The following is a 24,447-nucleotide window of genomic DNA, read 5'->3' on the forward strand; positions in this document are numbered from 1 at the left end:
AGCAGGAGAGGAACTCCTGCAGGACCGGGGGGGCCCTGAGGGTCAGTAAGAAGAACTGAGCAACAGGTTTAGGGGCACCCGGGGGGTGTGGGTAGTGGTTGCAAGACTGCTGCGGCTGCTATCCCCCAGACGCCAGGCGTGGGGGCATTAGCGGGGTGGACTCTGGGTGAGGGCGGCTTGGCCTGCCCGAGCACTCGCGAAGACATTAGTGAGTCGCTGCAGGTAGCAATGCCATGTCCCCCTCATTGGACCGCTCAAGAGACAGCTAGGGGTGTAACTTTTTGTCGTTGCAAACTCACCTTGCATGCGTGGGCACTCTCTTCAGTCGTGTCCAACTTTTTGCAACCCTGTGAACTGTAGACTCCTCCGTCCATGGGATTCTCCAGGCAAGAATACTGGAGTGGGTGGCCATTTCCTCCTCCAAGGAGTCTTCCCAACCTGGGGATCGAACCATCATCTCCTGCGTCTCCTGCCTTGGCAGGCGCGTTCTTTACTGCTAGCGCCACCTGGGAAGCAAACTCAGCTTATTTCCCACTTCACGGCTGATAGCCGAGGGGCATCAGCCAGATCGCCAGCTGGTAGGTCTCCATCTCCCATGAAAGGTTGATCAGTGACATGTGTGCCTGTGATCAGCGCTCTTCTCCACCTCTCCTTGGAGTCCTTTAAATTAACCGCTGTGTTTCCCACTGAGCAGCCCCCGACGGCAGGGGAGAGACCCCAGGGTGGGCGGGCCCCGTGGAGCTGGCCATCGTGTGACACCGTCGGTTTACTGCAAACCCCAGCTCACAGAGTCAGAAGCCGAGTCTGCCCTTGACAGTCCTGCCTGGGCCTTGTGGGTTCCTGATTGTTCTAATTCAGCGTGAAACAAAAATCAGGAAAAGGAGAACTCTGAGGGGAAAATGTTCTCTCCACGTGTGGGAAGAATTCCCGCTGGTCTTGAGAAATGTTTCTCACAATTAATTACCTAATCCTGAGAGACTGATAAATAATATATGATGCTCAGTGGTTAGGCTTTTAAAGCTCTTTAATTATGCATCGACTGTGGGATTAAGACCGACACATCTCCATCTTTTGGTTGTGGAGTTTTAATGAAACTCGGGTATCACTGGCTGAAATCTTGACGCTCCCAGACACCCCAGTTTCTTTTAGTCTTTTTTGTTTCCTAAAATCTTGTAAGGACTTGAGACCCTTTGCCCTAGTGTCGAGAGTCTTGTTAATGTTAGTGTTCCACTGAGAGGCAGGCCGCAGATGCTTGAAGAAAGACATGTGAGGCTCCGAGCTTGCCTGCGCTCGAGACGTCATCTGGGCCCAGAGGCCAGGGTCCTGCCCCGACCCTTTCCCACCGAACCCGCGTCCTGACCTCTTTGCGCTTAGTTCTTTTTCTCTGCTCTGCAAGCATCACGGGATGGACCGGATAGCGCTGCCCGCCTCCCCCAGCTGTGTTTTCGTACTTGAATGTCAGGGGGAGCACTCAGTGTGATGGCGTGAAGTCTGTATGCATAGGAGGTGCCTTTGCGACGGGCTGTCTACCTGTCCTTGGCTTTCCTGGGTGGGTGTCAGGAGGAAAACGCCCCGATTATAGCGGGGTCGGGGGCCCAGCACAGGGTGCCCCCATCCTCCACCCCATTCTGCCCCCCCGACGCCCCGCAGGACACGCGTGTGCTGGGAATTCATCAGGGGTTCTCATCTGCTTCTCCCTGCCGCTGGTCCTCCCTTCGTGGGACCTCCTTTTCCTTTCTTTCTATACAACCTGTGTTTTCAGTGTAATTTTTCTCTTTGCCCAGGGCTGGGTTTGGGGAGGTTGGGGACAGGGTGGGGGTGAGATGGCAGCTCAGCTTCTCCACGTCAGAGCCCCCTGGACGTGGAGACACGCCCTTGTCACTGTTACTGCTAAGTTGCCCAGTCGTGTCCAAGCCTCTGTGGCCCCATGGACCGTAGCCCGCCAGGCTCCTCTGTCCATGGGATTCTCCAGGCAAGAGTACTGGAGCGGGTTGCCATGTCCTTGTCACAGATCCTATGAATGAGGGCCGGTGCCTGGAAGGAGATCCAGGCCTTAGGTCTCAGGTCAGTCGCACCTTCCTCCTCGGTCTCCCAGCAGAGGGAGAGGCCGTCTCTCTGTCACCGTCGTGGGGTCAGGGTGCCCCAAAGTGACTCCTGCACTGGCCAGAGGGTACAGGCCTATGTCTGTACCACATGCGCTTATGGCTCCAAGCCCCCGAGCAAGGCCCGGCGGAGTCCGGGGCCTGGCGTCCCCAGCGTCTGCCCCACCCCAGGCTCCTGCGGATGGGTGGGCCCCTCCCCAGGACACGACGCCTTCCTCCCAAGGCCACAACTTGTCCATTCACTGAAAATGGGCCCCAGGCCTGGGAACCACTGGGTGCCAGCCGTCCCCAAAGAGCAGATGACCATGCAGGCCTTAATGGAGAACTCCCGTCCAGCACCTTGTTCTTGCTGCAGGAGTTCGAGCATATGGCACTTGCTTTATTAATAGAAAAACCAACAGCCGTGGGGACACAAGCCCAGGAAGTGTTGGGATTTTAAATAGATGTTCCCAGGAAGGGGCCCAGCCTTCCTGGAGGTCACGGGGTCACGTCTGCCCGGCCCTCGGGACCAAACCACAGGGCCACAAGGTTCTAGATCCGCACACACCTTAGGTTTTCGGTTCTTCTACGCATCCTAATGACTGCTCCCCATCGCACGGCTTCTGTTGAGGGTTGAGTCTCTCCCCCAGTCCCGGTGCCCGTGGGCCTACCCAGGTGTGAGGCATATGAAGAATCTGCAGGTAACAAACTTCATTCCACACGGAGGCTGCATGGACACCTAGCCTGGCCCGCCCACCCCACTGGTTCTAGAACGTAAGCCCCCCTCTCCCGTGGGCCCAGAACAGATCGGTCTCCAGGGAACCCGGGGCTGGTGACCCACGTGTGACAGGGGGCAAACGTGGGCCCTCCCTCGGGAGCCAGCGCGGAGCAGCCCCACCGGGAAGCCAGGACGCACCATGTGAAGCGGGCTCCAGGGACACACCCGTGCATTCTGCTCCAGGCTCCACAGGCCCCCGTGGGACGAGGCTGCACTGTGCCCCAGGCTTGCCTTCAGGATGGAGTTGAATCACACCCTCACCACGGGGTGCTTGTCTCCAGCGCCACTCAGACACTGGCAGAGTGACCCGTTCTGGTTGCAGACCACAGACCCATGAAAATCAGAAAATCAAGCAATCACTAACCCATTAACTGATTTATGGAATCCAGAGCTGAGTCCTTAAACATTTGTCCCAGCTGCCTTCTCTCAGGATGTTATCAGTGCCTGGTCCCCAGTCTCTTTTCCAGTTTCTGCCTTTTGCGATCTACTGCTGACTTGAGATCCTGTGAGATGTGAGCCTGCATAAGCTTGTCCTGAGGGGGAGATTTTTGAAATAGCTGGGGAATGCTGATTAGAAAATCCACAGCCGCCCCTCCACATCATGACACCAGCTGGTAAAGTCGGGAGACATTCTGGGGCCTTCCTCCCAGCTCTGGTGAGGGCAGTGCTCGCTCCCGTGAGCCGGGCACGGATGGCGGGCGGGGCAGGCAGTGCCCTCCCGTGCAGGCACCGTGGCCACTTCCACTGAGACATTCAGCGCTTCCAGCCTCTGGCCTCTCCACCTGCCTCGCATGGAGGAGGCTCTGGGCCCTAAGGTGTTGGGGTCACAGCCCCAGAACTGAAGGACAGGGGCACAGACCTCAATGCCTGAATACTTTTCTGGGAGCCCCCAGATGGCCCCCCATGTTCCTGGGCTGATGGAAGGTTCAGCAGACTCTTCAGGGACCACAGAACACTGTGTCTTGGTGGCCATGTAGGTCGAAAGGATGAAAGCCTGAAATGAGAACCAGTCCTGAGTGGTCACAGCTGAGGTTTGCGGAAGACCAGGTCGGGCAGGGGGGCTCACCACCTGCTGTGCTGTCCAGCTGCTCTCCACTTAGGCTGAGCCACGCACGTCTCTTTCTATGCACTCGAGTTTTATGTAAGTAATTTTGTTTCATTGCAACATTTAACTGAGACTGGAAAGTCATCATTAAGGGGACATAAAGCTGAAGGAGGAATGGAAAACTATGTAGAAGAGACCTTTTAGGCTGCGGGGGAGACGGGCTTCTGGGGTAATGGGCCTTTATTGACTCTGATGTTTTAGGAACAGGGAAGAGGAACTCATTACTCCCACACTGCGATCTCGCAAAGCAGAGGATGCTAAAACAGATGAGGCTCAGCCAGAGATGCAGAGTGTGTGTGAGAGAGGAGAGAGGCATAGACAAAGAGAGAAACTCAGAGACAGGCAGAGCGAAGCAGACAGAGACTTTCAGTTCAGTTCGGTTGCTCTGTCGTGTCCGACTCTTTGTGACCCTGTGGACTGCAGCACGCCAGGCTTCCCTGACCATCACAAACTCCCAGAGCTGGCTCAAACTCATGAGAGAGAGAGACTTTACCAAAAGAAAAAAAAGAGATTTAACAAAAGTTGAAGGACTTTCCTTGCCCTCTTGTGTCTGTCTCATTTCGGCACAGCTGGAGTCCTGAAACACTGCCCTTCACACGGGACAGTGACAAGGGGATCCGCTGGGGTGCTTCAATGCGACAGGCAGGTTTGCAGCTGGTCATCACGGGGCCCATCAGGGGCCTTGGGTGTCCACCCCATGGGAGCAGCTTCTTGACAGTTTCTTCCTCAAAAGTCTCCAGCCCCTGGAAATGCATTCGGTGTCTATTTTCCCCTGGAATGAAAAAAGGAGGACAGGAGAACTGAGGCAATCTATCAGTGTTTGGAGAAGCTGCAAATTAGCAGCCAGCAAGGTTATAATGAACATCTGAGCGATCACAGCCGGGGAATAAAAATCAAGTCCAGACTCCTGACTGTCTCAGACGTGAGGACGTGGGGGTGGACGCTGCCCCCTGGTGGCCAGCGCAGGCACGGCGGGTCCACTGTCCCCGGGCTCAAGTGCTGAATTGTGGGGGTTGTCAGACCACCGGGATGGTGATGAGGTGTGTGCAGTGAGTAATATGCAAGCCACACGGCGCTGGTTAGCCAGGGAGGCTGCGGGTGGCAAGGGAAAAGCTCCTTCTGCCTCCTGGCTTGACGTTGGCCGTTTCTTGTTTAACCCCCCCATTTAATTCCGCTCTCGGCGCGTCAGATAAAATATTTAGTGGCAGGAAAAAGGCTGCAGAAGCAGGTGGGAATAAATAAGATTGCCCGTATATAGAACGAGGCCATTTATTTCCAAGTGCAGATCTATCAGGCATGTTATTTATGTCTTTTGCAATTTTCCAGGACCCAGATTTCTCCAGATGCTTTTTTTCCCAGTCGACACAGCAGTGGGGGTGCAGGAGGCGGCACTTATTAACAGGGAGAACACACAGGGCCTGTGTTTTAGGAGCGATCCCAAAGCCTGTCTCAACTGCCTGCACTGCTTTGATCTGCCTCTTGTCATCCCATCCAGAGGTGACAGCCGTAATGCTGACATGACTCAGGCAGATGGAGCCTTCAAGGCAGAGACAGCTCGAGCTGCCGGACAGCACAGGGCGGGCAGAGGAGACGGGCCGGAGGCTCAGTGCCGGGTTGGCGGGGCGCCGGCAGCATTGGGATGAGCTGTGGACCAGGAATCAGGACCAGAGCCAGCCCCACCCTCTGCCCTTTTGTGAGCCTGTGAAACAGCCCCATCTACTTCTCACAGCAGTGCCCCCTCCACACACCCCAAGACCAGAATCCACTCAAGGCTCTGGCAGGCGCTTTGGGTGAGCCGCCCCTGCCTGTGGGTCTCAGCTTTCTCCTCCGTGAAGTGGAGTCACAGAAGCATGGTTGCAAGCTTGGCAGGGTGGTCATGGTGAGCGTTGGGTTCCTAGTGGGACAGACGACATACCTGCCTTGCTCATCCCGCCAGGTCACGGCTCAGCACACACAGGCCCGTTAGCCCCAGAGCCCGAGTGCTGGCTGGTTGTGAATGTAGTCCTTCCTGCGGCATTCATCCAGGCCAGAAGCCGCGGCCGACTGGGAGAAAGTGAGTTCAGACCCACGTGAGTGCGGACGTGAGACGCGGGGAACCTTAGGCAGGGCGGAACCTGAGGACTAGGGCGACATGCAGAGCTGGGACCTCTCTTCACGGGGAGGCACCTCCCCTCCAGGCGCCAAGGGCACCGCATGGGGAAGGTACCTGGAGGCGAGCCGCTCTGTAGGGTTGGGAAGCCTGAGGCCCTGTCCCTCGACCAGGAGAGAAGCCCCCCGAACCCCTGGGAGAAAGGGGAGCCCCATGTGTGCAGTGAGGGTCCAGCCCTGGTGGATTCTGCCTTCTCTTCACATCATTTGACAGCCCGTCCAGTGGGGGCTTGTTGACAAAACCTCTCCTGTGTGAGATCCTCCCAACCCCAGAAGTACTAGCACACTCCTCTCAGGCTTCTGAGAAACTTCTCCCCGGGGTCATTTTATCCACAGAGAGATTCTGGCAGTCGTTTGCTTTGGACCACACTTGGCCAAAGACAATTAGGGAAAATAAAGCAGAATTCACTTGATTTTTGACTTCCGTATGCTGTTTGGATTTTGGCAAAGGGAGGATTAACTCATGGTGACTTGCTTTTCACTCTAAAGAGAAGCTGACATTTTTTGTGAGCTACTGAGCAAGTTTGAGAAGATTCATTCGAAGAACCACTGACCCTACAAAACAGGACTAAGATATACCGTATCTCGGAAGAGTGCCCCATTGGAGGATGGGGTCTCCCTTGGGAGCACTTCTCTGACTCAGGGGGAAGTGACTCGTCACTGGAGTTCTGTCTCCTAACCCCGATTATTCCCAGGGCCCACGGCACCTCGTGCTTCCTGCTGCATTTAGAGCCGTGCAGGAGGTTGGCCGGGGACAAGCACGCTGGAAGAAGGCAGTGGGCAGGGTGCCCTGGAGGCATCGCCATCTCACCTGGAGCAGGCGCTTGTTGTCCACATCACCCACCCGGCCAAGGGACCCTGGGGAGCCCGATGCCAACCTCAGCCCACGGAAGAGCTGCTTTTTAATTGGCCTCGAGTCACTTCATCTGTTTGCCTTCTGGGGCTGTCTGCCTTACAGCACGGATATTTGCGTTTCACCCCATCAGCTGGCCCTAAAATCACAGGCTCTCCGAAGGCTGCAGACCTGCAGTTGTCGAGGTGGAGCCAGCCGTCCAGTGAGACCGGTGTCGTGGGAAGACTGCCTCCCCCAGTTAGCCACTGCCCAAGCTGGAGCAAGTTAACCCCATGCAGGAGCCTCAGCGGCCTCCTCTGGGAGGTAACTGCGGCAAAGAGCGGGGTAAGCGTGCAGCACCAGCTCCCAGGCATGGGTCAGGCTCTGGCTGAGTTACGGCTGTTGGTACTCATCCCCTGGCTCCCAGAAAATGCCAGACCTGTAACAAAGAAAAGGGTTTCCGTTTCACCTCTCTGACACTGGGTGTCCGAGACCCTCCCAGAAGCAGGCCTGTTAGCACGGCCATCACGGAAGGGGCCAGGGTGCTCAAGGCCCAGGGGTTGGGGACGGGGCAGCTGTCACCCTGATGAGTCTGCACACCCTGTGGGGAGGCCTCGTGGCTGCAGGCAGGGCTGATGCTGGCGCTCGGCTCCGGTCGGTGCTGCCCAACACCCCCCATCGGCAGTCCAGTGTCACGATGAGTGTGAACAGGCACGGGGGCCCTCAACTGACAGTTGTTTGCTGGCCTAAGGGGTCTTCTGAGAAGGGGAGGCACCTGGAACCCAAAGCCCCCTCCTTCCACTTTCTGGAGGTGTTGGCAGGCGTGAAAAGCCATGGAAGTGGGTGGTGGGGAGCCCGTGACTCACGTCAAGCACAGGCAAGGAGGGGGGTCCCAGGGCAGGCGCAGCCCAGAGCCCCCTCCTGCCTCCTCAGTGTCCCCGCCTGTCCTGCCCACAGCATGCTCCTTGGGGCCAGGGCCTGGAGAGGACTGTCCCTGACATTCTCAGCAGTGAGCGCCCCCTGGAGCCGCTGTGCCTGGGGGCGGGAAGGGGCCCTGGACCGGGGACACTCTCCCTCCTCACATGGCTCACAGTGGGGCTGCGCTGAGCTCTCCTGTTTCCCAGGTGAGGAGAGGGGAGCAGGACTGGAAGGGCTTGGTCCAGGCCCACTGGCCGGTGCCCTGGGTGGATGGACCTGTGTCCAAGACTCCCAGCCTCAAGATGCCCCGGGCAGCTTCAGGTCGAGGCCACACGTGGTCCTGGGACATCCTGGGGGTGAGATCGGGTGGGGACAGGGGCGGGCTGGGGGCTGTGGCTCTGCTGTCTCCTGTCCATCCTGAAGGCATCACCGCGGCACCTGCGACTGGACCCATGGTGACCCTACCTATGATGACTGTGGCTGTGGTGACCGTACCTGTGACGACTGTGCCCATGGTGACCCTACCTGTGACGACTGTCCCCGTGGTGACCGTACCTGTGATGACTGTGCCGTGGTGACCCTACCTGTGACGACTGTCCCCGTGGTGACGCTACCTGTGACGACTGTGCCCGTGGTGACGGTACCTGTGACGACTGTGCCGTGGTGACGGTACCTGTGACGACTGTCCCCGTGGTGACGCTACCTGTGACTGTGCCCGTGGTGACCCTACCTGTGACGACTGTGCCCGTGGTGACCCTACCTGTGACGACTGTCCCCGTGGTGATGGTACCTGTGACGACTGTGCCCGTGGTGACCCTACCTGTGACGACTGTCCCCGTGGTGACGGTACCTGTGACGACTGTGCCGTGGTGACGGTACCTGTGACGACTGTCCCCGTGGTGACGCTACCTGTGACGACTGTCCCCGTGGTGACGGTACCTGTGACGACTGTGCCCGTGGTGACCCTACCTGTGACGACTGTCCCCGTGGTGACGGTACCTGTGACGACTGTGCCCGTGGTGACCCTACCTGTGACTGTCCCCGTGGTGACGGTACCTGTGACGACTGTGCCCGTGGTGACCCTACCTGTGACGACTGTCCCCGTGGTGACGGTACCTGTGACGACTGTGCCCGTGGTGACGGTACCTGTGACGACTGTCCCCGTGGTGACGCTACCTGTGACGACTGTGCCCGTGGTGACGGTACCTGTGACGACTGTGCCCGTGGTGACCGTACCTGTGACGACTGTGCCCGTGGTGACCCTACCTGTGATGACTGTGCCCGTGGTGACCGTACCTGTGACGACTGTGCCCGTGGTGACGGTACCTGTGACGACTGTGCCCGTGGTGACCCTATGGTGACCCTACCTGTGACGACTGTACCCGTGATGACCCTATGGTGACCCTACCTGTGATAACTGTGCCCATGGTGACCTACAGTGACCGTACCTGAGATGACTGTGCCCGTGGTGACTGTACCTGTGATTTCTGTACCCATGGTGACCAGGATTTCCCTCCCCTCAATCACACTGAACCCCTGAGCTATGTCTCCAGAGTCAGGATCTATTTGTACAAGTCTAAAGGCAGACTCTTGTTCTTTGAACAGTAGAACCAAGAATATTTAATAATTCAATGCAGTTGGGTATAGAAACTGTTCTGAGTGCTGTTTATAATTCACAGTTAATTAACCTTCCTCTTCGAAAAGAAGTACAAAAACTTGAGACCTAATTTCTTGATACACATTGTTTTTGATATCCATTATTTTTAAAATGTGTTTCCACTGATATTAAGAAATAATTATGCAGACTATCTCAGACTGATTAAGGTGACTGTTGCTCTGTTAGAATTTTCTTTGAAAATATGTATTATAATGAGCTTTTGTGCAGTGCATCCTACAAGAAAACATTCCTGTCATCTAATTTTAAAGCTAAAGCCAGTATATAGAAGAAATGTTACATATAATTTGAAGGCAATAATTTTGCTTTGCGATGAAAAATTCTAACTTTCAGAAGAGGACACCATCGAGTCAGCACTTTTAAGAAACCCTTCATAAATACAAACAGTTTTGGTTGTAGTGCTTGGTAGTTAAGTCACTGTCTCATTAAAATTCCAATTTCAGAATCTCAATCATTTTTAACTTCCTTGTGAATATTATTAACAAGATGATCAGCTTCAGCAAAATATCAGGAAGAAAAATAAAACCATCTAAGAGCATTAAAAATCATTGTAGAGTTGGGTGATAACATTCTACCTCCAGTCACTATTATAGATTATTAAGTTAATATCAAAGAGTATTATGGCAAAACATTCTCTTTTAAATGGAACAGTTTTAGGAGCTGAATTTAAAACCGTTTTTGGTCATCGCCTGGGCACAGATGGCAGACTGTCTGCAGGGCTGCCTGCCTGCCTGGCAGGTGCAGTGGCACGGGGTGGGGGGAGGTCTGAGATCTGCATGAAGCCCCCACTGGCCCAGCTCATTCATCTCACCTTCAGAGGCTCAGACAAGTGTCTGAAATCTCGACTCTTTGTGACCCCATGGACTATAGCCCCCCAGGCTCCTCTGTCTGTAGGATTCTCCAGGCAAGAATACCGGAGTGGGTTCCCATTTCCTCCTTCAGGGGATCTTCCTGACCCAGAGATTGAACTCTTATCTCTTGCATCTCCAGCATCGGCAGGCAGGTTCTTTACCACTGGCGCCACCTGGGAAGCCCGATCAGTGGCTCAGACCCCTTCCAGAACCACAGGTGGGGGAGAGATGGAGCTGAAGGAGATGGAAAGCTGGCAGAGACGACGTCAACTCATCTCTCAGCGCTTCCCACAGACATGCTCTTCTCAGGGCCTCACTCTGTGATGTGGGCCGGTTATCTACACTTTTATCCTTTTAATTTCCTTAAGAGAAAGGTAAAGATAGGAACACCTACTCAAAGTGGTTGTTTGGAGGAGTAAATGAACACTTACTGAAACACACACATACATGCACACGTGTACATGTACACACATGCATATATGTGTGTGTGCACATGCATACACACGTGCGTGCACACATGCATACATACACAATGCACACGCATACGTGCACATGCATGCACGTGTGCACACACGTGTGCAAATATACACACATGCAAACACGCATGAACATCTGGCCTGTACGTTTTGATGGGAAAAAGGAAAGAAGGATGATTGACCCAGACGGGGGATTAAGGGTCACAGTGAAGTGCTTTCTGCATCTGGGCTGCCAAACAAGGTAACCTCCACTTTCCTCTCCATTTTGCCTGGATCAGCCTTGCCTTCCTAGCTTACTATCCTCGCTGGGGTCTTGTTAATTACAAAAAAAGAGAAGTGGGAGGACTTGCATGCGGGTGGTCTGAGGGTTGTTCTGTGGCAGGCAGGGTCAGCTCTGCAGGTGCTTTACAAAATGAGCACTGGAGAAGCAGCCACCCTCCTTGCCCTGCACGTCTGGTGTGTCTGCTGAGCTTGCTGTTCCTGACGGGGCAGAGACAATCCGCCAGGACCTCTGGGAAGCCTGAGCCATTTGCTTTTTCTCTCCTCCAGTTACCAGGAGCCACAGCAAGGGTGTTCAACAGTGAGGGTTCCCCGATGGCTTAGTGGCTCTGTCCCGAGGTGCCCAGGCTTGCCAGGCGTGAGGCCGCGCCGCAGTGGCCCATGCTTGGTGGCCACATCAGTCCGGTCCGAGCTCATCTTCCCTCTGAACCGCTTCTGCTCCCTCAGTGGGTCCCTGACTGCAGCGGCCCAGGCTGACACGTGTTCCGTGATCATAATAGATGCTGTGGCAGACTTGCCAGTGCATTTATGTATAAGAACTAACATCACTCTCACATGATATTTAAATGCAGGCCGAGATCCTGCGGTGAGAACCCCCCTTCCCTTGGCAGCCTGCCCCAAGGCTGAGGGATACCAGACGCTTGTGTTCAGGGCACATTTTTCCTGGTCCCTGGTCGGGTTTCCCCTCTTGTGTGAGATCCTCAAGGCAGAAGCCAACCTCCCAAGCCTCTTCTGCCCCCAGAGCGTGCACCCCAGCGCCTGAGTAGCTGCTGCTCAGGGTGGTCTCCGGGGGAAGGTCCTGGGCACACAGCCGGGAATGTCGACCTCGAACAAGGGCCCATGACCACACTCACTGACACCAGCGCATTGGGGGCTGCAGAGCTCACCAGAGGCCGTGGGTCGTTCCAAGGCCGCCTCCAGGACCTTGCGGGTGGGTCAGGGGGAAGGTCAGGAGATGCTCAGAGAGGCCACGAGCCCAGGAGGAAGGGCCTGAATATGTGTCCTCCCCAGGCACCTGCCACGCTCTGCGCCTCCCACCACCTCCCGAGTGTGCCCGCTGCGGCCAGGCTGGTCCAAGCTCACCGTTTTCCGGCAGATGCGGCCTCGGCAACCCTCTGCTCATGGCTGGCGGGTACTTTGCCAGAAACTCAGGAAACAGGGTGGTGTTGGCTCTGGTGGTGGACATCCTGGAACCTGCTCAAAGGAAGCTGGTCCACATCTAAGCCAGGGCGTGGGAACAGGCTGTGGTGCAACGTCAGAACGTCTGCAAACCCATGCCCACGACTCGTCACACGTGGACAAAACTGTGTCGATGTCCACCTAAATGTCAGTGCAGTCTGTGCAGGTGCTGTCGTGATGAACGCACACAAATTATTTTAGAAGTTGTGTTAGCCGCTCAGTCGTGAGGCCGTCAGGAGGAGTAAGTGAGCTGTTACCTGGAAAGCGCTGAGCAGTGTCTACTGCATGTTAAATATTTGTTCGACCAAAAGATGTCCCTGAATCTGACCAGGGTTCAGCAAGGGTCCCAGGCAGAGCGGGTCCCCAGCATGTTGGGTGGAAGTTGAGGCAGCCAACTTGATCCAGGCCTAGTGGAGGCTGGAATATTGCAGGTCAGGGCCTGGGGACGCAGCCGGGCAGACAGCATCGTGTGTGTGTGTGTGTGAGCATGTGTGAGCACCAGTGAGGGGGGCGCTGGGTCCAGCCCAGCTTGTTCTTAGGGCTGAGGCCAGAGCGCAGCCCCCTCCTGGTCCGGTCTGACTTGGAAGGTCCCCCCGCTGAGTTTCAGGGCAGAATTCGGCTGACTCTCTCCTACATCATCGCCCAGTGAGGACCTGGCTCTCTGGGGGTCATGACCCAGCATAGTCATGACCTTGTGCAGATTCCTGCAGCTGCCGTAACAGAAGACAACAGCGCGGCTTTAAACTGCAGGGATTTATTGTCCCAGCTCTAGGCGCTGCAAGTCTGAAGCCGAGGTGTCTCTTCCAGCTTCTAAAGGGGCATCCTTGCTGATCCTCCGCTTGTAGACGCATCATTCCAGGCTCTGCCTTTGCCCCCAGAGGGCGCCGGCCTGCTCTGACTCTCTGTCTCTTTACTTGTCCTTGGGAGGTGCCAGTCGTGTTGGATTGGGGCCCCCACCCTCCTCCAGAGTGACCCCGTCTTAATATGCATCTTACTTACATCTGCAGTGACCCTGTTTCTGAACAAGGTCACCTTGACAGGTACCAGGGGTCAGGATGTCATTATTTTTAGGGGACAGTTTCACCCACAACACACCTTTAAGTGGAACCTACTATTCTGTTCAAGATGGCATGCTCCCCGCAAAAATTTGGAAGCCTATTTCTTATGTACTGATGGACCTGTCAACTAAAAAAGTGCACAGCCTAAAAGACGCCTGGGTTGTGCTCAGTCCTGAGTCGTGTCTAACCCTCTGCCATGCCATGGACTATAGCCCACCAGGCTCCTCTGTCCATGGCGTGTCCCAGGCCAGAGTACTGGAGTGGGTTTCCTCCTCCAGGGGATCTTCCCAAACCACGGATCAAACCTGCGTCTCCTGCATTGGCAGGCAGGTTCTTTCCCGCTGCACCACCAGCTGTCTCATTCAGGGACCTTACTGAGGACGACAGCCTGGGAGACAGCCTCTCAGTGGCTCCAAGGGACTGTTCCAAGGAGGGAAGGAAGAAGCCAGGATATGTAGGAGTTCTTGCTGGAAAATAATGTAATCAAGCGTCAGAAGAGTACTGTTCATCGCCAAGACCAGACCTCTCGAGATGGTGACTGTTGCGTGTCTCCCTGTGTGGACGATGAGGGAGTCTGGGCTCACTAAAGTCATTCCCAGACAGCGTCATCACTGCCTAGGGCCAGCATCCTGTCCTCCTCCACCCTGGACTCCCTCGGCCCTGCTGCTGGCTTCACAGCTGCAGCATCCTCTGTTTATTGCCATGGCGGGCGACATTGTTTGCCACAGACCACAGACATGCATCTCCAGAATGCAGGGCCTGTTTGATCAGATGTCATGTATCAACTAGCCTGTGAGTTTGTGCAGAAAAGGGATTTGTGCCCTTCCCCCATCCCACTAAACCGTGACTATTCTGCCGGGAGTGGGACCCAGGTATCTGTAACAAAAGCACACGCTATTCCCACATGCTTCCCTGAGCACCTCCTTAAGGGACTGTTGTTGCTGTTCAGTCGTTCAGTCATGTCCGACTCTTTGCGACCCCATGGACTGCAGCAGCCCGGGCTTCTCTGTCCCTCACCAACTCCTGGAGCTGCTCAAACTCATGTCCATTGAGTCACTGATGCCATCCAACCATTTCATGCTCTGTCGTCCCCTTCTCCTTTTGCCTTCAACGTCCTTCCCTCCATCTTTCCCAGCATCAGAGTCTTTTCCAGTGAGTCAGATCTTTGCATCAGGTAACCATAGGGTTGGAGCTTCAGCATCAGTCCTTCCCATGAATATTCAGGACTGATTTCCTTTAGGATTGACTGGTCCGAGAGACTCTGAAGAATCTTCTCCAGCATCACAGTTCGAAAGCACACCCAGCAAGAATTATGCAATGACCGTTGTGGCTTCTCCTTGTCCTCCATCTGAAAAACAATCTGGAAAACTGGAGAATTCCTCATCTTGGAGGGACCGGCCTTTATCACCTTGAGCCCTAAAGGGACTCTGTCTTCTTGGACCTGCCCATATTTGTGCAACCTGAGTGACAATATTCGCTTCTTTAAGATGTGGTGACAAGACCTAGGGGAGTGGGCCCAGATGAAGCTGTGAGCTGAAGCTGCATGGATGGAAATTTCTTCCTCTTCAAGTGAATGTCCAGAGATGCATCCTTCTTGCTTGATTCCAAGAAGGTCCCGGAACAGGTCAGGGCAGTGAAGGAAAACTGTACCCTCTCGTTCTCACAAGTTATCTGTACTTCAGAAGGCAGTTTCTCCTGTTGTTCCAAGGCAAGGGCTCATGCAAGTAATTTAGTTGATGAACTAGTTTTTTTTCCTGCAAAACTCTGCCCATACACTACTTTTGGTTCATGGCATTTAAACCAACTGCATCATTAAGCTAGAAGCCTGAAGAAAACATTTGCAGAATGGGGACGTTCGTAATGAACGGGGAAATGTCACGGTTTCATCTGCCTGGTCCTTTTCCCCGTAGTTCATTATACTTAATTATCTCTTTAAGAAGCAACTAACTCACAGGAAAATAAAAACACCCAGGAACGATATGTTTAATAGCGTTTGGAGAGAATAAACCAAAGCTGCCCTTTGTGTATGGCCTGCCTTTGGCATGGAGGCATTTCTCTTTCGTTAGCGATCGTCTCGCTGTGGGATGTTAAGTATTTGCCAACATAGACAGCAGGCCCTTGTCACTCCTGAGTGCTCTGGTTTCCAAGCTGCCCTCTGACCAGCACATCTCTCCTCTGAAACCTGTGGTCCTCTGCATCGTGTGCTCTGAGCAGTGCATTGAGCTCAGTGACGGACTCGGCATCTGCTAATGGACGGGGCAGGAATAGTGCTTCTCAGCCCAGCCTGGGGGCTCCTTTCTCCCCGATCTGGCTCTCGTCCTCACACGTGGGACCCCCTGCCCTGTGCTGGCCAGACTGCAGCAGCAGTGTTTCCTTCGTGTCCGAAGGCAAGTTCTGGAAACGAGGTGGAGGCATGACGGACGGGTGAGAAGCTAGCAGTGTGCCCTCCCACGCTCCGTGCCCCTCACCAAGCCCTGGGCCCGTCTGGGGGTGAAGCGGGGCCGGACCCCGAAGGATGCTGATTCTGTCCCTTCCCTCACAGGGAGTCGCTTGGGGTCAGAGAAGCCGCAGACGAGTTGCGTGTCTGCAGGTCTGTGCTGCCAGTCTGCTCCTGGGTGACGCTTCTATCTAGGCACCTTACTGGCACCCGCCACTGTTCCGCTGGTAATTTCTGGAGGAACAGGCTGTGAGCACTGCGGTCAGGCTCGAGCCCCTGATTTCAGGTGGATGATGCTTGCCTGTCGCCACCCCCTGCCCCATGCATTCTGCTTGCTCCCGCTGACTCCCCTGTACTCCCTTGTCCCTCCCTGACGTGCTCACCTCCCCAGCCCCCAGCACAGGTGTGGTGGGGCAGGGTCTCCCACAAACCACTGCAAGTGGTGCCTGTTTTCCCCAGCAGCCCGTCTGCTGGAGTCCATCACACCGGCCAGACAAGTCAGGTGGTTCTGCAGAGAGTCATCTCTGCATCACCTCCTCCCAAACCCACACCTGAAAGTCACTTTGCCGGCTGCTGAAGACACTGGAAAATTACAAGCCCTGGAGAGCTCGCTGGCTGCATTTTTTTTTTTTTTTTTTTTTGCCTCAGCAGACCTTTGGGTGTTTTATCGGCTCTGGCAATGCTTCTGAGTCATTTCTTGGGGTGCCGCAAGGGCAGAGTGCCGGCAGGGTCGGGGTGTTAGAGGCAGCCGCTGTGCCTCTCGGCTGACAGTGGGGAGCTCATTCTGGGGCCCCCCCGGTGGATGGCAGGACGGGGGCAGAGCCCAGGACGGGGGCCCCTTAGGCATCCTTCACGGACCCGCCGCACCGCAGGCCTGGGGTGCGTCTGGTGATGGGACTCAGGCGTGCCGGGCACTTCATGGGAGACAAGATGCTGCTGTCTGGCGCTGCTCCTGAGTCACAGGGGTTGGGGTCTCTGCAGGCTGCTGGAGACCAGGAGGGAAGCCCCCGGGGTGGGGGGTCGGGGGCACAGGAAGAGTTATTTCAGGGAGGCCGGCGCTTCATGAAGGGAGTCCCTTCTAGCTCTGCTGTGGCAGGTCCAGAAGGACGTTGTGGTTCCTCCCACTGAGCCCACAGGCTGGTGGAGCCCACGATGGAGGGACGGACTGCCCATCGGCCAGCCCCCCAGGGGGAGCAGGAGCTGCAGGGCCCCTAAACGGGGCTGCGGGACGCCCTTGTGGTCCCTGCAGCAGGGCCCTGACCCCCTAGCCCACCCCGTCTCCGTCCTGCAGCCGGCGGGTCCCCTGCCCCGCACCGCGCCGCGGGCTCCCCTGTGGCCCCGCCTCCAGCGCCACCTCCCTCACCCTTATTCTCAGTCTAGCCATCCCCCGGAGTCTGAGTCCCTCATTCTGCTTCCTCTGTGTGACTTCAGCTGTTCGACTGCCTTTCTGTCCCTTCGGCCTCTCAGAGCCTGTTTGTGGTCTACCCCGAATAATGACTGGGGAATGGGACTCATGTTGGGGGGTTGTAGAGCTGTGCTGACCATTATTTTAAAAACGAATCCAGGGGAATTCATTAATAAAACACACACACGGTGTCCAAGGAGGACCCCAGCCTCAGAGCTGTTTAGCCCCGAGGTGCTTCTCCAACCCCAGCGCTCTGATGAGTGGCCCCTGAGAGGTGCCCTCTCTCGGCTTGTTCAGAAGGCAAGGTGGGATCATGCTTTCCGGAACAGACGTCAGATCCTATGGGACTCCTCCCCAGTGAGCTCACTAGTTAACCCAGACTCCGTGACGGGGAGGAGCTGGGGAGCTCCCAGTGGAGGCTGGGCCCATCGCTGTTTCCATCTCGGTCTCCCTGAAGAGGGGGCCATTCTGGGTCTCTGCCTCAGGGAATGCGATCGCCTCCTTCCGTCAGGGTGAGGGGCCCACTGGGCTCTGAGCATCGCCTCCCACACGGCCGTGTGCCTGGGGCCTCAGTGTGGGCCTGAGCCCTCGGTGTCCCCTGCTCATTGATTTCCTGGGATTCAAGCTCCAAACAGTTATGTCCTCACTTGGTCCTGCCGGGGGCTCCCTGCTTGAGACGAATGGATCTCCTCTCGTTTTGGTTTTCTGATCCCCTTCAAGTAATAACTCACACACAGCAATAGTAAGTCAACTCAGAAAGGACCTCATAGGCTCATCATGCTCAAATTGTGCAAAAAAAGGAGAGTGGTTTTTGGATGGTTCGCCTCTGCTCGGTCGGGCCTTGATTGACTGGGTTTGCTGTGCTGGGGTTCGGTGGTCAGCCCAGGTATGTCCAGAATGACGGTGCACCCGGGCACGGGGAGGCCTCCTCAGAGGCTGTGAGGAGGCATTTGTCCCCGGGGGGCTCCCGGGTGCCCTCCCCCGTGCCTTCACACGTCTCTGCTTTGTCTGTTTCCTTAGAGGAGATCCTGAAGACCCACATCGCCCACTGGTGGTCTCCGGACGGTACACGGCTCGCCTACGCCACCATCAACGACTCACGCGTGCCGGTCATGGAGCTGCCCACCTACACCGGCTCCATCTACCCCACCGCGAAGCCCTACCACTACCCCAAGGTAGGCAGGAAGCCACGCCAGGACAGCCTCTGCATACGTTCATCGGCTCCCCACCCCCTCGTGGAGCCGTGGCTCTCCCCCGTGCTGCGAGCAAGGCAGTGAACAGAGGCGGGATTAATTATGTCCCATTACATTGCATTAAATTCCCATCTTTGCGGAGCTGAATCTGTCAGCAGGTTTACTTTTTTTTAAATGACGGAACTACCGTTAGTCATTTGTCCAAGCTTCAATCCCAACCGATATACATCACCTCCCTTGTGACTCCGTGGTGACAGAAACTCACACTGCTCACGCTGGGGCACTCTGTCCTCTAGCTCCTTTTGCAGGTTCTGGGGGGTCAGAGGGTCCCCTTGGCTCTGGGCTGCTCTGCGCCTGGCCATGTGCTGCCCTGTACTGTTTCGAATTGCTCCCCAGACCCGTGTGTTGCCACAAAAAGCCAGCAGAACATCAAGGATGCAGGTGGATGGCAGGGCTGAGGGCGGGGAGGCACAGATGGCCACACCTGGCTTTGTTAGTAAACCGCATCGTGCCAGTGTGGGGGCAGGGCCTGCCGCCCACTCAGCTGGAGAGAGGCCGGGGCCCCGCCTGCCCCTCCGGTGACAGGGTCCCCGGATTCCCCCCGGGGCTGCCCCAGAAGGACCCGTCCAGCCTCTGCCGACCAGCCCTGGCCCCGGCTCCCCAGCCACCGGAGGGCTCTAGGAGCTGACACCTCCTGCTGTCCAGAGATACAGGACCCTCGGCCTGCAGTTTGCAGCGAGGGGCAATGGTGCCCAAGCAAGGGGCCCAGAGTCCCAGGCCAGAGGAAGGAAGCACCAGGTATATCAGTCAGCTCGGGCTCCGTAACAAGCACCACAGACCGTGCTGCTTAAACAGCGGACGTGTGTGTCTCACGGTTCAGGAGGCTGGGAGCCAGACATTGCCTAGAAAGGGAACAGTTTCCCTGCTGAACCCTTTCATGGGAGTCCCCCCAACCTCGGAGTGATGGGATGACCTGAAACCTAGAAAACTGCAACCAACTGACTTTACCGTGAGCTCTGGGACAGGTCTGTGATTGGAATTATGACACCCCATGTGGCTCGGGACTGGAGTTTCCTGTTTTAGTAGAAAGTCAGCATGTTCTGACCAACAGAACTCAGATTGGAGCCACAAACTGCTGACCCGTCTGAGCCCTGCCCTGTGTGGGTCTGCCTTCCCCCTCACCCTGACACCCCGTCTGCAGGGGCGGAGGAGCCAGAGTCAGACCAGCAGCCTAGTCTTCTGCCCTGCCGGCCAGCGCTCGTGCAGGGAGGGGACAGAGGAGAGTGGCCTCTCCCCGTCCCCGCCCCATCTACTGACACTCCCCCTGAAGGGCTTCGTCCTCCCCACACTGAGCCTCTCGTGTCTCCCAGCAGACTCAGCACCCAGGCCGGTCCAGGTGGGAGGTGGCTCTCACACCTCTATCCCCTTTCCTCCCAGGCCGGCTGTGAAAACCCCAGCATCTCCCTGCACGTCATTGGCCTGAACGGACCCACGCACGACCTGGAGATGACGCCGCCCGATGACCCGCGGATGAGGTTTGCATCCTTCGTTCAATTACGCGACGACAATAACCGTGAGATCCTTGTCTGCTGATGTGGTCTCTGTGGGCTCAGACTGCGGATTTAAACATCCAAGGAAAAGGCACATTTTGTACCGTTTTCCTGGCTGCTTTATGGCTTGGTGTTCTGAGGGAGGAACACCTGTCAAAGCCGCTGTGATGTCTTACCTCACGTCAGGCTCAGATCCTGCCCCCCAGAGGCTGGGCTTCAGGGGGGCAGAGGGGATGGTCAACCACACGTGTCCAGTGGGGGCACCTGGCCTGCACGTGGAGGACTTTGGGGTTCACCCTTCAGATGAACAGATGCACCTTTCCAAGACGTCCAGGTAATTGGACCTACTGTGCATGGGACCCCATTTTCAGAGCCTCACTTTAGAGCAGGGGTCCCCAGCCCCCAGGCCACAGAGCCGTCCTGTTCCTGTTAGGAACCGGGATGCACCATGGGAGGTGAGTGGCGGGCAATTGGGAGAACCTCTGTCTACGCTTACAGCCACACACCATCACAGCACCACCCGAGCTCTGCCTCCCCAGTGAACTCAGTAAATGTAATGACCTTGAATCATTCCAAAACCATCCCTGCACTCCGTCCATGGAAAACCTGTCTACTGCGACACTGGCCCTGGTGCCAAAAAAGGTCGGGGAGCGCCGCATTGGAGCATGGCTGCCCTTTACCAGGCCTGGGGACCAAGCGGGAAGTCATGCTCCAGCGAAGCCAAAGCTCCCAGGTGGCATAACAACCATGCAATTGGTGGGACATATTGATAACGGCATCCATCCTGTTGTTAGTAACGACTGGCTCAGGTGGATTTTATATTCCAATCAAGAAAGCTGAGTAGAGTCTGACTGAAGGGGTCTGGATTTCAGTTTCATCTTGTCCCAGAGTCCAAGTGGCCTGGGGACTGGTTATACTTCCAGAGTTTACTAATAGCGATGTTAAACCCCACTCTGTTGAGAGTATTGATGGGAGACCCAGAAAGGGAAGGGGACTGGGCTGGCCCCAGCTTCTACTCACTCATCGATGCTGCAGGCCTGTCCACGGGCCCAGTTAAGCCGAGAATGATCCATCCGGAGGCTCAGCAAATACCCAGCCCACATTTTGCCATAATGGTAGCCTGGGTCCTCCCTATTCACTTACAGAATTCTGCATTACTAGTAGCCCCTGGCAGCTTCCAGAAGGGCGGGTGCAGTGGCCTCAGCCACTCTGGCTCCTGCGCAGGCCCAGCTCAGGGCTGGACACAAGGACGCTTGGAGCTCCTGGTCCGTAACGATGCGGGCGTCTCCCGCATTCATTGCTTCATTGGAGGCTTCATTGCTGTCCCTGGTAAAACCCATCTGCCCACGGCCACTGCAGGACACACTGAGGTTCTTTCGGCTCTCCCATCTCTAGGCGTGTGTAAAATCACTGGTCCTCAGGAGGACAGACCCAGCCCAGGGCTCCCCTCTGCCTGTCCCTCCCAGCTGTCTGTCCATCCCAGCCCTGGAGTGGCCACCCTACTCGTGCAGCGGGTCCCAAGGCCTCAGTCTCGGACGGCCCCTCCTGGGAGATCGGGCCCTCAATGTGTCCCAGAGTGGAATCAACCTGGGCGATGCTATTCTTGACAGGACCCACTCCGGTATTCTTGCCTGGAGAAGCCTCTGGACAGAGGAGCCTGGCGGGCTACAGTCCATGGGGTCACAGAGAGTCGGGCACGACTGAAGCGGCTTAGCGTGCGCGCATGCGTTCTTGCCGGGATAGGAGAAGCACTGCAATCATCGCTTCGTCTTCTCTCCCGAGATCCGTGTGCTTTGCTGTCTTCCTGCAGTGCCATCCCTGTCAGGCCGCCTGGGGCCTGGTCCACCACTCTCTCTGAATTAATATGGAAAGTCACCTGGAAAATTTAAGCCATCTGTTTGAGTTAATTGAAAATCTCGTTTAGTCCATTTGGTGATGCTGTTTCCGCAGGCTTGATTAGCTTCAAGGACAGTGAAAAATTAGCCTCCATCAGGGCTGCCGGGATGCGGGCCTCGGGGCCTCTGCTCTGCAGCTTCCCGAGCTCAACGCGGCGATGCTTTCCCAGCGCCCTGTAACCTGCGGTGTGTTCATGTCGTGCTTTCTCGTCTCCTTCCCCATCACAGTCTTGGGATTTTTCAAAGTGAGCGCGGATCTGTCAGAAATCACGCAGTAAATGTGAGCAGCCGTTTAGCAAGCATTTATTATTTGCGTCCATTAGGCTGAGAATTTAGCGTGAATGAAATATGGAGGTTATTATGCAGAGGAGGGATTGGCCTTGAAGGAAGCATTAGAAGGAAGTGAGGACTGCAGGCGTGAGAGGGGCTGTGTGAGAGCAGGGCCTGGACGAGGTGCCCCCCGCCGCCCCCCGCCAGGTCTGAGGCTTTCTCTCCCCGGCATTCAGCGCCTGGGGACCCTTTGCGGTGGGGGCTGCCTTCTGCATCACAGAGACTTCAGGCATATCCCCGCCCCTCCCCACTGGATGCCAGCATGACCATCGAAGACGCCCCAGGACAAGACTGAGAACCACTGGTTCCGAGTGAAGGTTCACATGCTGCCCCCCGGGTCCAGATCCCGGTTCCGTGCTCCGGGGCGAGTTCCTGCCTCGTTCCGGTTCCTCATCTGCAAGACAGGGATGCACGTTAAGAATCGAGGGTTCATTCCTGTGGGTGTCATGAGGACCAGACAGAGCACACAGCACAGGCGGCTCTCCTGTCTCGTGCCGGAGTCCTGCCTGCTGGCCACTGGCCCTCCGCCCTGCCCTCAGAACTTCAGGGCCATTTCTGACTGCCGGTCCAACATCTCCCCTTCAACTGGTCAGGTTGTGATTCTCAGAGAAGGTAAACGAGCAGGTGTCAGAGGTTTTATTTAACTCACTAATTAACCAGTGGGGCATTAGAACCAGTCCAGAGACAGTTGAGAAGCTCGGTGTGTGTGGACAGTCTGACAAGAAATATAAGGTCAAGCTTGAGGGTTACAGATCCCCCAGGGCCCTGACTGTAACCTTGGGGCTCTCTGACCCACCAGACAGAAATCCATGTGAGATGTCCACCCCAGCAGGGCTGCCCGGGCCATCACAAGGCAAGCTGGGCATTGCACAGGAAGATACTCAGCGGCCTCACTTGCTCTTTGCAGGTCTCAGATAAATCCTCTATCTATCTCTAAATGATATCCTAAACTGGGCTTTCCTGGGGGCCCAGAAGTGAAGAATCTATCTGCCAATGAAGGAGATGCAGATTCGATCCCTGGGTCAGGAAGATCCCCTGGAGGAGGGCATGGCAACCCACTCCAGTATTCTTGCCTGGAGAATCCCCATGGACAGAGGAGCCTGGTGGGGTACAGTCCAGGGCGTCACAAAGAGTCAGACACGACTGAAATGACTAACCATGCATACACATGTGAAGCTGAAGCTCCAGTTCTGGGCTGGGCCCGGCACGTGGTGCGAGCTGGGTTTGCTGAATGGGCAAATTAAGTTTAAAATTAGCCGGTAAAGTCCTGTTTCAATAGGATCCTTGTAGATACGGATTTCTTTGGTTGTCCTGGAAGCAAAACTTGACAGATACTTGGTCCTTGCTGACGTTCTGCCTTCTCAGTACAGGACGCTGTAGAGACCACCATTTACCCGTCCTGGGCTTGCAGCTGGGACCCTCACAGCAAGACAGATTAACAAGAGGGAAGCACAGTTTATTCACACGTGCCCTGCACACAGCGTGGGAAAACATCTCAACCCGAAGCCACTCAAAGCATCGACTCACAGTGCAGCTTTTACAGCATCGTCCACCAGGAGCAGTAAACTCGTAGAGTTACCAGGACCAGGAAGCAGGTTCAGGGTTCCCAGGGCAGCAGCTGCAGGTGGCACATAAACCAGAGGCCCCGTGGGGAAGATGGGCCCTCAGGCTCCCCGGCGCATCTCTGGGCCAGTGAGAGTCTGCCTCCGGGAAGACGAAACTATTTCCTGCCTTGAGGCAGAAGCAGGGGGGCTTTGCTGAGTTTGCTCCCTCCTAATTGCCTTCAGCTCAAAATAATTGTCAAAAAGGCATATTTTGGGGTGACCTAGTCTGGTTTCTTTCAACACTAGAGGCACTAAATCTAAAAAAGGTAAAAGGAAGACACTTACTTTGTGGAGGGATGGAAAAAGGAAGGAAACCTACGTAATGCCCTCAACAATCTAGGCAAGGATAGTCAGAAGTTAAGTACCGCAAGATAGGCATCAGTTCTGTTCAGAATTTTGCTACAAGACTGGGAAATCAGGGGAGGAAGAGGGGTGGAAACAGGCAGGATTTGGCCACTTGGGGACACAAAAGAGATCATCTGGACCCAGGAGGAACGTGCAGGGCGGCTCCTGGGTCGGGTGTGGCCCAGTCTGGTTGCGTGTTAGTTCCACACTTGTCCTTCCCTCTGCCCTTCTCTCAGGAGCCAGGGTGTATGTCTCACAGATGTGGCTGGGTCCCCTGGGGCCTCACACAGCCCGGCCATGAGTGCCCC

The 24,447-nt window shown here is 55.8% G+C and overlaps 1 protein-coding gene across 5 annotated transcripts in view; it reads left to right on the forward strand.

Annotated features, from left to right (window-relative positions):
• The window catches only part of DPP6 (dipeptidyl peptidase like 6), a 1,068,014-nt gene that overhangs the window by 955,321 nt on the left and 88,246 nt on the right, over window positions 1–24,447 (forward strand). For all 5 annotated transcript variants that reach the window (XM_061415284.1, XM_061415287.1, XM_061415283.1 and 2 more), the window contains 2 exons: window positions 18,243–18,397; window positions 19,853–19,950. In XM_061415284.1, the coding sequence (XP_061271268.1) occupies window positions 18,243–18,397; window positions 19,853–19,950 (253 nt within the window). The remainder of the gene's footprint in view (window positions 1–18,242; window positions 18,398–19,852; window positions 19,951–24,447) is intronic.

Source organism: Bos javanicus, chromosome 4 (genome assembly GCF_032452875.1).
Source record: "Bos javanicus breed banteng chromosome 4, ARS-OSU_banteng_1.0, whole genome shotgun sequence".
NCBI lineage: Eukaryota > Metazoa > Chordata > Mammalia > Artiodactyla > Bovidae > Bos > Bos javanicus.